Below are 12816 nucleotides of genomic sequence, written 5' to 3'. Positions count from 1 at the left end.
ACTTAAAGATTCATTTTTTAAATACGCTATCGTTCGTTTAATATCGTTCACTGGCAATAGACAAATAGCCAAATATGTGAAGTTTTTATTACAAAAGGCATTCCAACTCATTCGCTTAAACGATATAAGACAGCCAATGGGAATTGCGAAGACGCCTTTAAAATTGATTTGACCTTATGTAGAGATGTATGTTAAAGAATATAGACTCGTCTAGACGTGTATTTGTTTCGCTGAGCTTTTATGCTGAGACCGTAAAAGCATTGCGTTCCAAAAGAGTGGATGTATTCGACAGCCGGGAAACCCAGCTGACTCCCATGCCTTAACCAAATACTTTGAAATCATGGTTTTTCCGCATTTAAAAAAAAAAGTGACAAAGAAATTTGACAGTGCTGGGGAACTGCTGGCAATAAGGGGTAGTCAGTTTAACGTTAATGTTCATTGATACACGCCTTTGTCTTTGTGTAACATTAAGCATATTTTCAATGAGTTAGCCGGATGCGTAAATCTGAAATTATTAATGGGCCAGATTTGATACCGCCCATACAATTGCGAAAGCATGCGATGTTCGTCCGTACTAGAGACGTAGAGACATTAAACGGATACTGAAAAGAATTGCCCGGATTAGTAAATTGAAAGGGAAATATTAGAAGAAACCGAACCCATATTATATGAATATGTCAGCCGATAGATTAACCGAAACGTTTCGAACAAATGCTAAGAAAATATCGAGAAGTTATGAACGATAGTATCAAACTAGGGCAATAAAAGACGGAGCGCGTATGAGGGGTCGATGTACGACGTAGTCGTCACAGTTAGGCGATTTGTGCGGTTCAGTTGTAACTACGAAGTTATCTACCCACCAGCTGGCATAGCAAAAAACAAAAAAGAAAGAAGAGTAAAAACGCACCGCCGGCACAATTACAGTTAAACTTAGAATTACACAAACGCTAAAAAACATCTTTCCATCTGCATTTATATATATTATAATAAGTTTATTTAAAATTTTAAAATATATACATATATATATATATATATATATTGTATTAGCACACATATATACACATATATGTACATATATATGGCGGTACATTTGCATGAAAAGCAACTACTTATACTGTATACGTCAGTACAATACCAAAATACATATATATCGCCTTGGGGCGAATCTTCGATACCCACTACCTCGACTAAGCATACAAAAGCTATTTGGTTTCTTCTCTCTCTGTGTTTTTCTTTGTTTTTCCATAAGCAGAAGTATTAGTCTGGCGTACATTGCTTTTTATGATCTTTAGTTACATATCGGTTCGATTTTTGTCTTTGGCTTTAAATTTTAGCTACGCAAACTTATAAAGTGGATGGATGCACTTTTTGATAGATTTCTGTACTTTTAAGAAGTCCAGTAGCATACAGACAAAGGGATTGTTGAATAAATGAATTCGTTTTGACGGAAGCAGAAGAATTATGATATTGAATTTATGATCTCGGAAATATTGAGTCCTTAGATATATGAAATGTGTTTCTCCGTATGTATTCCCTGGTAGTGGATATAAAAAATCAGTCTTAAGGCGAAAGTTTCTTATTAAAAAATACACCATTTGGCATTTATTATCAACAACATGCGAGTATTTATCTATGTCTATGCCCATCGTTAGGCCCCTATTCATGGTCATCTACAATTAATGCTTATGCTATGTGCTTATAAATAAGCAGGAAAGTGTTAATGATTTCATTAAATTTTACGGCTTTTATCGGCTCGACTACTCGGCTCGATGTCAAACGGGAGTCTTGCGATGTCTATTTGATGAGTTCTCGTGAAAATTTTTCTTAGCTTCTAAAGATTTATTTATTCACTCATTTATTTATTTTTTTTTTATTGTGGGATAATAATTAAAAAATGGTCTGAATTACTTTGTTGCAGTGAAGTTCTCTTGTTCTAAAGGATATATACCTAGCTATATGTATGTATGTTTGTTTGTATGTATGTATGTATGTATGTATGTATGTATGTATATATATATATATACGTATACACGTTAATGTATATACGAATGCGTGCTTAAACGTTTTCGCTAAGTACATAAAAACATATTAGAGCATGTAAATAAGTGGATGTGTAGATTATCTTGTATTGGTTTCGATTTATCGAATATTTTCGTTCATAGATAGCTCTTTAATGAGATCATTGATTTTGTTGCCACGAGTACCACTGTAGACTCATTTATTTCAGTTAAGAACTTTCGCGCGGTCTTTTTCGAAATTTCTTTCTTTAGTTTGCTCGCCCAAAGTTAATATTTTCTTCTTCCTTTAGGTAGTACGAGTTCAAATAAATGGGCTGAATGTGCGATACAATCGGTAATATCGGTAAAGTCAATATCACGCTTTCACTCTTATGTTTGTTTCCATTATTTGCTTGATTTAGATCAAATGCGTTATCTGATCTAAACGAGCGTTACCTACAAACGTGTCACTTCTGTCACTGTCCCGTTATCGGCGCTGATGGTATTAGTTTGGGTGGTAGTTTGCGTGGATGTCGTTGCATCCGTTTTCGGTTGAGGCAAATGCGAATAGTAACCCATTTGACAGTTGCTATGAGATGGAGGAATTTTTAAATTTTGGTTGATTTGCATTTGGGCAAGTTTAGTTGCTTGTTGTTGTTGCTTCTGATTGGCCATACAATCGCAGGCAGACGGTGTGGCGGTGGTTGTCACTGCAATTAGCTCATCAGTTGATTTAGCAGTTATTGTAGTTGTCGTAGTTGTGACTTGTTCTACAAATTCGGACGGTGGTGGTGCATAGTTTTCAACGTCCATGTAAGTTGAATAACGACCGTAGGGATTTTTCCGCGGTATAGAATGACGCTGTTGAGCCAACTGTAAATTAATGTTAGGCTTAACCGCGACAGTGTCTAAATATCCATATCCGTAAGCATAGTCTTTGGCATTGGCGGCTGTTAAATTGTCCCACGATTTTGGTTTGTGTACATAAGCAGCAGCAGAATTCGGATAAATTTGGCTTGGTTGAACCTGTGTTGCCGTTATATGGTATCGATGATGATATAAATTTTGCAAATAATGATGTTGTTGTTGTTGTTGTTGTTGTTGTTGCTGCTGCTGCTGCTGCTGCTGCTGTTGTTGTTGTTGTTGTTGTTGTTGTTGCTGCTGTGTCTGTGGCTGTGAATAATGATGATGTGGATGATGGTGTTGTTGCTGCAACTGCTTTTGCTGTTGTTGCTGCTGCTGTTGTTGTTGAGCTGATTGACGGGAAGTGGTTGAGTGCTGGCGTGAGGCAGCGACATTATCACTTTTTGGATCCCAGAAGAGCGTGTCCGTGCTAATGGAAGTGGTGTAAGACGAAGTATCCGGCGCCTGAAATTCATTAGAGGTGCAAGAGTGCAAGCTGCAGTGGCTCGCTAAACCAGAAGCTAAATCAAAATAACGCGATCGTACGCTACCGTTCTGTGAATCACAACCGTGCGACGTTTTATGATGATGATGATGTTGATGCTGTGGTTGTTGTTGGGGTGTTCCATGGCAGTGATGCGGATGTTGGTTTAAATTTTCATGATGATGATGATGATGTCGTGTCGCAATGCTCGGGGATATGTGACTTTGGGATTTAGGACGTGGTGGCCTATCCTTAGTTTCGCGGTCTCGATCTCTATGCTTATGTTTATGAGTATGATTTTCTTTGTGATGATGGCGGGTGCGTCGTCGCGTAGGAACACAATGCGTGTCGCAGCATGGACTCGCTAAATCGTAAGCATCTAAGCTAACATTGTCTGCCTGAGCAGCTGTCGTACTTGCTTTTTCAGCCGACTTCCATCTAAAATCAATGCACGGATTACAGGAATGACCATGGCAGTGTTTAGATTTCTGAACTTTTGGCGGTGTATTCGATTCAGGTTTTAAATCGCGCGCCTTAATCGTTTGCTGCTGGTTGGTTGGACGATTTGCCTGCTTGTGTTTCTCACAAGTCCGGGATGCTGGGACCAGAGCTGTGTGCGAAGTACTACTCCTTCTCTGATTTTGAGAAAATTGAGAAGCAGTGACTGGGGCGATCGTGGTATCTTCCGATTCAGTACGTGGTAGACGTTCACCGACTGTCACGAAACAATCACCACTACTGTTTGTGGTGGAATTGGATGGCTTCATAACATAGCGATATGTCGGGTCAAAGTAATGATACGAGAGCATGAATTGAGCTGGTGGTGGTATTATTGTTTGTTGCGCTTGACGTGTAATATTGCCAACGTCTTCCGTCGACAGCGTGGAACGGTAAAAAGGTAAATTTTGTTCACCTTCTGAGGGTGAATTACCGGGATCCGTACCATCAATTGGTGAAGTGGTTGTTCTTTTGCGGGCAGGTAGGCTATGAGTCTTCCATTTACCTTCAAGTAATTCACGTTCATGCAAGCACACTCGTTCCAATTCGTTCATTTTGCTTTGCAATAGATTTTGTAATTGTATGTAACGCATATGAAGTTCCACCTGATATGATTAGATCAGAAAATTTTTTATTCTACTTATGTACACAAATTTCAATATTAAGTATACTTTTAATAGCAACATACCTTACGTACACAATCTTCGAAAAGTACAACCATACGCATACGTGTATCGCAGCTTTTAATGTAATCAACTAGAGTCTTATGATCCGCTTTTTCCATGTCTTCGCCGTTAATGGCCAATATAACATCGCCTTCTCTCATACCAGCTTTATACGCTGGTCCGTCATACTCCACGTAATCAACGTAAGTGATCATTTCAACTTCTTGATCCTTTTTGTAATGTATTCCATAACTTTGTAATGTGAAGCCGAACGAATCATTTTTTTTCTCAACGATTATAGTTCGACGTCTGCGAGTCTCATCAACTTTCGATGCTAGAAAACGTTCCGACTTAACACGACCCAGTAAATGGGTCGACTGGGAAAGCTGTGATAAATAAGTAAATGTACATATATATATATATATATATATATATTATATATATCGTTGTTAGTTAAACTTCCATAATTATTCCTTAATGTTCAAGTTTATTTAAAAGGCTCTGTCTCCCAAGGCATTCACATAATTATATGGCACAATTTCTTATATGTATGGGCATGTGTGTGGTCGCTTTCTACTCTTTGCTTATATGTGAAAAACGGTTATTAAATATTAAAATTCATTACGCTCCGTATGAACGGAATGCAATATAGAACAACAAATAGCCACAAGTAATAAAGCTTTACACGAGCGCTCAGTAGACAACGGAAGGGTTAAATGTTTACATGCGAAAGAGAAACTAAAAAACTGCATTAAAAATTTACCCATGTGTACGAGAAAAATCAAAAGTGCATAAACCACGCGTTGAAATAATCTAAAACATGATTCTATTCAAAGGGTATACATAATGACGTAACATATCAACACCTATTTATGTATGTAAATATGTACATACATAATACATCACATGTATACACCTTCATATATGTTACACATTTGAAAATAACGCATATAATTATGGCTTGAATGTAATCGATCATGTTACATTGATCGGTAGTGATAAACTCTGATTGAGATAAATTACACGACAATAGAAGAGTAATTAGTGTTTCATTATTAATAGCGTGACTGGATAAATGCGGCCCTAAATGCAGTGCACTTTTACTAACTCTTCCAAGAACTAGAAATGGCATTCAATTTTTATGGTCTCTGAATAGTCAACGGATGTTTAATAATCAAATACAATGTAGTTACGGGCAAGTGAACATCGCTTTATTATGCGAAATAATTATGTTTTACAAAAATATAAGAAAGCATGAGGGCAGATAGTTAGCTTTGTCTCTTTCGGGAACTATAATAAATGGAAAAAAATGGGAAATGAAATTAATTCGAACTTAATTAAATATTTTGACTATTTTGATCGATTCTTTTAGAATGATTACCGAAAGCCCGAAATTATGTTCGCTTGGTAAAATTTTATTTAACGCGCAGAAGTATGCTACGGAAATATACAAAAATTGGTCTAGTTTCGCAATTATGGACGTATCTGTAATTTTTAGCAGAGTTACACATATACAGTTCGTTCATACGATTAATTGTGAACGTCTTCTAGGCCTTGCATAGTTTTTGGCATAAAGCGTTACTGAATATTTCAAGAATTCTTAACAGAAACGCTGATAAATTAAATTACAATTGATTGAATAATAATCAATGGCGCCCTTGGCATATGAAATTGTAACTTGGACGACAAATAGACAAACTTTTGATATATTGCTCCCGGTTTCACATATATTTTGCATTATTATGTTTAGTAAAGCAGATTGCTTTTTATTATTGGATATAGATAGATATCCAAAAATACTTGGTCTTGACTTAGTTTCTGAATTTCTTAAAATAAATTTTATTAATAATGAAAAAACGAGCATGAAACTGAAAATGAATATCATCCATACTGTCAACGCTGTAAAATTCCGCTTATAAACTACTATCCAATAGGAACTTTTTCGCATTCTTTACTCAGCTTTTTTAATTCATTGTTTTATCGTCTGTGAAGTTTAAGTTCAAACGCGCGCACACAAAAACACACTCACATACCCCCTCCTCCCCCCGGTCTCACAAACGCGTAACTTGTACGCCTTACCACCGATCAATTCGCAATATATATTAGTGCAATGTAAATTGAAATATGTGAAGTAAAAATTTTGACAAATTCGAATATACTTTTGTGTTTTCACCTAATAACAATGATAAATGAAAGTATCCAAGAGCAAACGTATAGTCTTATTGCGGTTTAGGCATTTCATGCGTTCTCGCGGTAAACGTACAAACGGATGTACTTCACAACAGACATATGCAAAAGGTTTGATTATGTCGAGCACATGATATGTACAATACAAAATCCTGTCAAAATATTAAAAATCGCGAAACTTTACTGTTCGAAGCGTTTATCGTACGTTTTTTTTTTCCTAAGTTTGGCTGAGTTCACTTACCTGTGAATAGTCGATTTCCTCGTCGCTGGCGTCTAAACTTTTATGCTTATTATGGTACTTTAAGCGACCTAAGCTACCGGTACCAGGTATATAATGACCGTTACCGCCATTACCATTGCTATTGCCGCCTGCACGCAATGTAGTTCCGGCACTCACACTGACTCTAGCAATGCTCTGACAACTACTGCTTATAGGATTAACTGTGGCCATGATAAAAAAAAACTTTCCTTTCCTCTTATTTTAACGACAATGCATTCAGTTTGTGTATGCAGTTTTTTTTTCCCCGTTATCGATTTGTTGCATGAATTTCATGAAAATCTTCTTATACTTCTTTAAATTTAAAATCTGTCTTTCAAGTCTGAACTTCACCGGGTTATATAATTATTTACGTAAAAAAATTTACGAATTATTTTACAAATTCTATTCTTAGATAGACTCTACGCAATTTATTTCCCTAACGTGCACGCAAATTGTTAAAGACTTGGATTTATCTCTTTAGAGTATTTTCTGTTAGTCTTCTTTGCTTAATTTGGCTTAAGCAATTAAAAAATTGCTAAAATTCTTGCACTTATTTATATAAATTATCTATGTATATATATATATTTTTTATCTATGTATGTACATCTTATATATATATATATATATATATATATATAAAAGATTAAAATTTATATATGCGTGCGTATAAGCGCTTGACTAATAATTTTTTGGTTAATCGTTTTAAGAGTTCTGTCACAAACTGCGTATACAGTTGTCATGAATACTAAAATGTATATCCATCAATACGTAGAGACAAATCCACCACTATTCGCGTACTCAATAATATTGTCGGGTTTGGTTACGTTATCCCGTTATTCTCTTTTTACATTATATTTTCTCCTTTTCCGTTTGTATTCTTTTTAATTTTGCTTTTATTTTTTTTTATATTTTTTTAATTTGGTTTTCGCTCTTTGCTGCTGCATGTAATAAATGCTTATTCAACTGGGAAGCGGAAACGTTACAAACGACAGTTGAGAGTGATTAAGTGTGATAACGGTGAATGGGTTTTCTTTACTGTTATTCATTCAAATCATATGACGGAACCAGTGTTACCAAGTATTTATTCATTATTGTTGTTGAAATTTGATCAAAAATCAGAAATTATATCGATAAAACACAAAATAGGCTCACCTTTTTTTTTTTTTGCTTTCGTTCTTTTGTGTGCTATTTTTTTTTTTTTTTCTTCTTCTAATTTTTAATAAAAACTAAACGGTAGATGATATTAACATGAATTTTCTTTTCTTATCTTTGACATTGGTGTTGTTGCGACTTTTATCTATCCTCGGGTTATATGTAAAAATTCAATTGTCGAACTATTTGCTTTTCTACATAAAATTGCTGCCATTGACACCCCCAGAGCAAAAAGTCGAACGTTTCTTCGAACAACTTGATTTCTTCAAAAAAATGAAATGTTGCACCACTTTATTCAAGTCGTAATTATCGAACTTTTGCCATAAAAAATCAATTATCATTTTTCTTTAGCCCATAAACAACACTCAGAAGTAAATTTTGTACGCGTACAGGCCTCAAAAAATGTGGCAAAGGGCCAATAATTCTTATTTACAAAGTCATTCAAACAAATATGAGTTTCATTCATCATTTTCGTAATAAGTTTTACAAATTTTTATACGCTGCACAATTATGTATGTATTTTGTTCTTTGAATAATGGCATGGTCTCCACACTACATTTTTAAAAAAAAACAGTACGATGCAAATCTAAATCAGAAGTGTGTCTTATTTATGTTTACTTTCGGAATCGCAGAGTGGATGAGACCTTTATTATATAAAAAACAATATTCGATTTTACCGTTTAAAGGTGAGTGCAGGTGAGGTGAGCAATTTTCATAGCCTTACAATGCAAGTTTTGTCCTTCCCCTTTATAATAATTGAAAATACTCAATGGGAGTTTCGGTTCAATTACATAAGCACTCTGCAGTTCATTGAACAATAATACCTCTCAGGCCTCTGTCTGCCTTCTGTATCGTTCAAGTGCAACACGGGCGAAGAAATGTATTATGCGACGCAGAAAACAAAACCACTTTCAAATCAACATATTTTTCATTTATTTAAATTCTAAACTGTTATCGTTTCAATCTCGTTTCAACATATTACTTTCGCTGCCTAAAAGCGTGCACAGTCGAAATTAATTAATAAATTTGCCGTCTTTGGCAAAAGTTATCTTTTATGGCTAATAGAAACTCGAGTGACTTCATAGACTTGAGTCTTTGATTTTTCTAACAACTGTTAAGTATTACACATTTCCCCTCAACTTGGCTTTACGCGAGTAGTAAATGGATAGGTGAACGGTTCCATACGAACTTATAGAGAAATTATAATGAATGTTTGCAATAGCCTTCTCACATAAGGGCATGCAATGATTTTCCAACGAGTTGGATCTATCGATTAAAATCGATCTATTATAGGCTTCCCTCATCACTGAGATTTCAGTTTATACTCAGCACCAAAGGATGACGGGTATGTTCATGGTGTCGAAATCTTTGAAAGGTCCAGAAGGAATCCTTAGAGACCCCAAATAGTAAATATATTCTTGATCAGCATCAAATTTTGGATCGATTTAACCATATCCGTCCGTCTGTCTGTACGCAAAAATGCCAGTAATCGATTTCGAATTCTGCTCAAAGATTGAAAGTTCTTGCACGTAGATTTGCATTAAAATTGGGACAATTCGGTTGAAGGACTCGCCTATAGTACCATGTGAACTGTGAACATTTGTTTTTCAAAAGGAGTAGAAAATCAGATTCCACACAGATAAATTTACAAATACTTAGACGTATATTCTATGGGCGATGCTATAGTAGTTCCAAAAAAAATTGGTAAAGATCGGCCGCGCCAACTCAATTTTATAGTTTGTCATAATATCATCTTTTTTTCCCAATACTTTGATATAACGGGCAAAAGCAAGCATTAGAAACGCCATAAAGGGTGTAATTTCTTGCTCAATCTCAAATTCGGAATACACTTAAGCATGTCCGTCCGTCTGCCCAGCTGTGTATTATGTGTGGCAAACATTCTCTCTTTCGCAAAAATGAAGATATCGTCCAAAAACTTGCAAAACGATTTGAAAATGAACTAAACTTTTCAAAGAGTACGCCTACAACGCGCACACGCCTATATAACAAACACATTGAATATTTTTTGCTTTCCCTCTCCCTTGCTTGTTGCTCGCGGACTACAACAGATACACGATATAAATTTGCACAAAATTATTCTACAAAAAGATGATAACAATGAAGGGGGTAAAGAATTCGGTCGTCGGCAACCGAGTATCATTTTCATACTTGTTAACAATGCTACTCTTTTGTCGCGTACGGAGCATATCGCCTCGTCTTATAGACATTCTATATCAAAGAGATTCGGTCATTGTATGTTCGTAAAAAAAAAGGTTTTAACCCGAGAGGTTTGGAAAATTCTTTCGTTACGGCTTAAGGTTAAGTTATGATCAACGATTACTTGGTTTCACTTTTCGTGTTTTTTTTGTTTTTGATTTTTTGTTTTGTTTTTTTCTTGTGCAAAGTGTTCTTAACGGCTTATAGCGATAATAATAAATTGTCGTCGATGGCGGAAATAACTTAAAGGCGATGTAGTGTAAATTTTATTGAAAAGTTCGCGACGCGTTCATATAATGCAAATTAATTTAAATAATTGTCCTGATTATACTCACTCCTTTGCGTGTTAAGGAGAGACGTCCAAAGGAGATCTCTTCCTATTCGATAGCACAAATTGAAGGCTGCGATATGATTTATGATGGAATTGAGCAAAGCTTCACTCGGTAGTTTCGATAGCTTGTGCTGAGCAACAGAGGCAATTAAATGTGTACGCATATGGGATGAAAATGACTTGGGTATGCGGTTTAAGTGAATGCGATCTGAGCATGGACCCCAGAAACCTTGCTATTCCCACAAAAAATTAAACAACACGCAATTTCGAAAAGACGGAAATGCCTCTATTTTTTTTTTTTTTTTTTTTTTTTTTGCTTTTTTTTTCTCATAGTTTTATTTTCAGATATTATTTATTCTATTTTTTATTCACTTTTTTCATTCATTCATATAGCTTTCTTTTCTAGATTATTTCCGTTTATTTTGTTTTTATTGTTTTTTGTTTGCTTTTTTTTTTTTGTTTTTTTTTTTTTTTTTTTGTTTTTTTTTAATAAATATAACATAAGAGCATATGTGTTCATGTATGTGTTTAGTTTTATTTGAATTTCTCAATTGTTGCAGTAAAAAAGAGGATAAATAATAAATAAAAACGTTTAAACGTCATTGTTCTGTATAAGGAGGTGTATGTGGGAATAAAAAATGAAATTGTTAACACTTTCTTATACATAACAATTACAAATGCAGTTGGTGTGACGGGATGAAAGAGATGAATTAATGTACTTAACAACGAATAAATACAATTATGAAAAAAAAAAAAAAATTGTAATAATAATAATAATAATAATAATAATAGTAATAATAATTATAATAGTAAACATTTAAATATAAATTACTAAGATTATCTTTATCTAATGATTATCTTTATCTTTATATTGAATTTTTGCGTGTGCTTGTGAAGTGAGTGTTCATTAGTACACTTTATATATATATATGTATGTTTGCTTATATATTATATATGTAAAATTTCCTGTCTCTACAATACATAAGAATATAAAAATTATGTTAATATACAAATTATCAAAAAAAAAACTTAATTATTATTATATTTTTGGTATAAGTGGTGCATTTTTTCCATATATTATCCGTGTTGGTTTGTGTATGTGTTTTTCTTCTTTTTTTTTCATTTATGTGTGTGTCATTACTTATTGAGTACTCTGTATGTATTGCAAGTGTGAATAAGTATATAAATATGTATGTATGTATGTTTGTATGCATATTTACATCATCGAAGTATTTTATAAAAGCAGTACATTTTCATTTAAAATCCGTGTTTCTATGGCTAGTTAAGCGGTTAGATATAAATTAAGATGACCACTAAGTAGTTCACATACGATATAATTATAATTAATTATAATTTCTTTCATGTCGAATAAGTTAAAAGAAGTGAAGAGAGTGATATTCGTCTTGGAACGAATCTTAATATTCCTTAACTTAAATACCGTTTGTTCATTTCTTATGAAGAGGTCAGTCGGCCAATTGGTTTCAACAAGTTTTACAAAGAGTCTTCAAATGATAAATATTTAAAGCTACATATCAGTTCGACATCTCCCACATTGTCTATAGGTTGTTGTCCTATTTGCATGTGATTATATTACTTACTTACTTACTTACTTACTTACTTATTAAAACTACTTTCTTTCTTTCGAGATTATTTGAGTTTACAGCTAGCTATTCTACCTAATGGTTAGCTAATCGAATTCAATTCTTAAGTTTGTGTTTATGAATATCATAATTCATAGAAATAAGTAATCAAGTAACGTTATCCAATCGATATTTTTGATGGCTTAAGACTCAAAAAGACATGGACGAACGGACAGATAGACTAATTAAATGGAAATAGAAAGTTTTTCACATTTTAAAGACATCGCAGATGTTTATATTTTTTGACGACAAACAATATGACATATTTCATAACTTCTCATTGTCTAGCGGTCTATGTAAAAAATATGACATATAAAGATAACAATTGAACCAATGAATCAAGTTATCAGGTCCATAATTTACTGTGCTGGAGGACATACGGTGAGAGAGAAAGAAAAAACAATGTTGGAAAAAGTGAATGAGTGAGTGAGTGAGTGAGAGAGAGAGAGAGAGAGAGAGAGAGAGAGAGAGAGAGAGAGAGAG

General features: G+C 34.2%; 1 protein-coding gene across 1 annotated transcript; it reads right to left on the bottom strand.

The window, feature by feature from the left end:
- Window positions 1-1376: 1376 nt before the first annotated feature.
- LOC119645150 (transcription factor SPT20 homolog) lies at window positions 1377-7432 on the bottom strand. Its single transcript, XM_038045112.1, has 3 exons — window positions 6976-7432; window positions 4571-4933; window positions 1377-4487 (listed from the first exon to the last, which is right to left on the bottom strand). The coding sequence occupies exons 1-3, from the start codon at window positions 7183-7185 to the stop codon at window positions 2454-2456; spliced, it is 2607 nt and encodes an 868-aa protein (XP_037901040.1). The 5' UTR covers window positions 7186-7432; the 3' UTR covers window positions 1377-2453.
- Between the last annotated feature and the right edge of the window lie 5384 nt (window positions 7433-12816).

The sequence above is a fragment of the Glossina fuscipes genome, unplaced genomic scaffold, assembly GCF_014805625.2.
Source record: "Glossina fuscipes isolate IAEA_lab_2018 unplaced genomic scaffold, Yale_Gfus_2 1, whole genome shotgun sequence".
In the NCBI taxonomy this organism is placed as follows: Eukaryota; Metazoa; Arthropoda; class Insecta; order Diptera; family Glossinidae; genus Glossina; species Glossina fuscipes.
This window is presented reverse-complemented; position numbering and strand designations above follow the sequence as displayed.

Excerpts from the sequence above, each read along its gene's own strand:
- LOC119645150 (XM_038045112.1), bottom strand. The coding sequence starts at position 7,185 with ATGGCCACAGTTAATCCTATAAGCAGTAGTTGTCAGAGCATTGCTAGA. Across the intron at positions 4,934-6,975 it reads AGGAAATCGACTATTCACAG|CTTTCCCAGTCGACCCATTT; the intron begins GTAAGTGAACTC and ends TATTTATCACAG. Across the intron at positions 4,488-4,570 it reads TCGAAGATTGTGTACGTAAG|GTGGAACTTCATATGCGTTA; the intron begins GTATGTTGCTAT and ends TAATCATATCAG.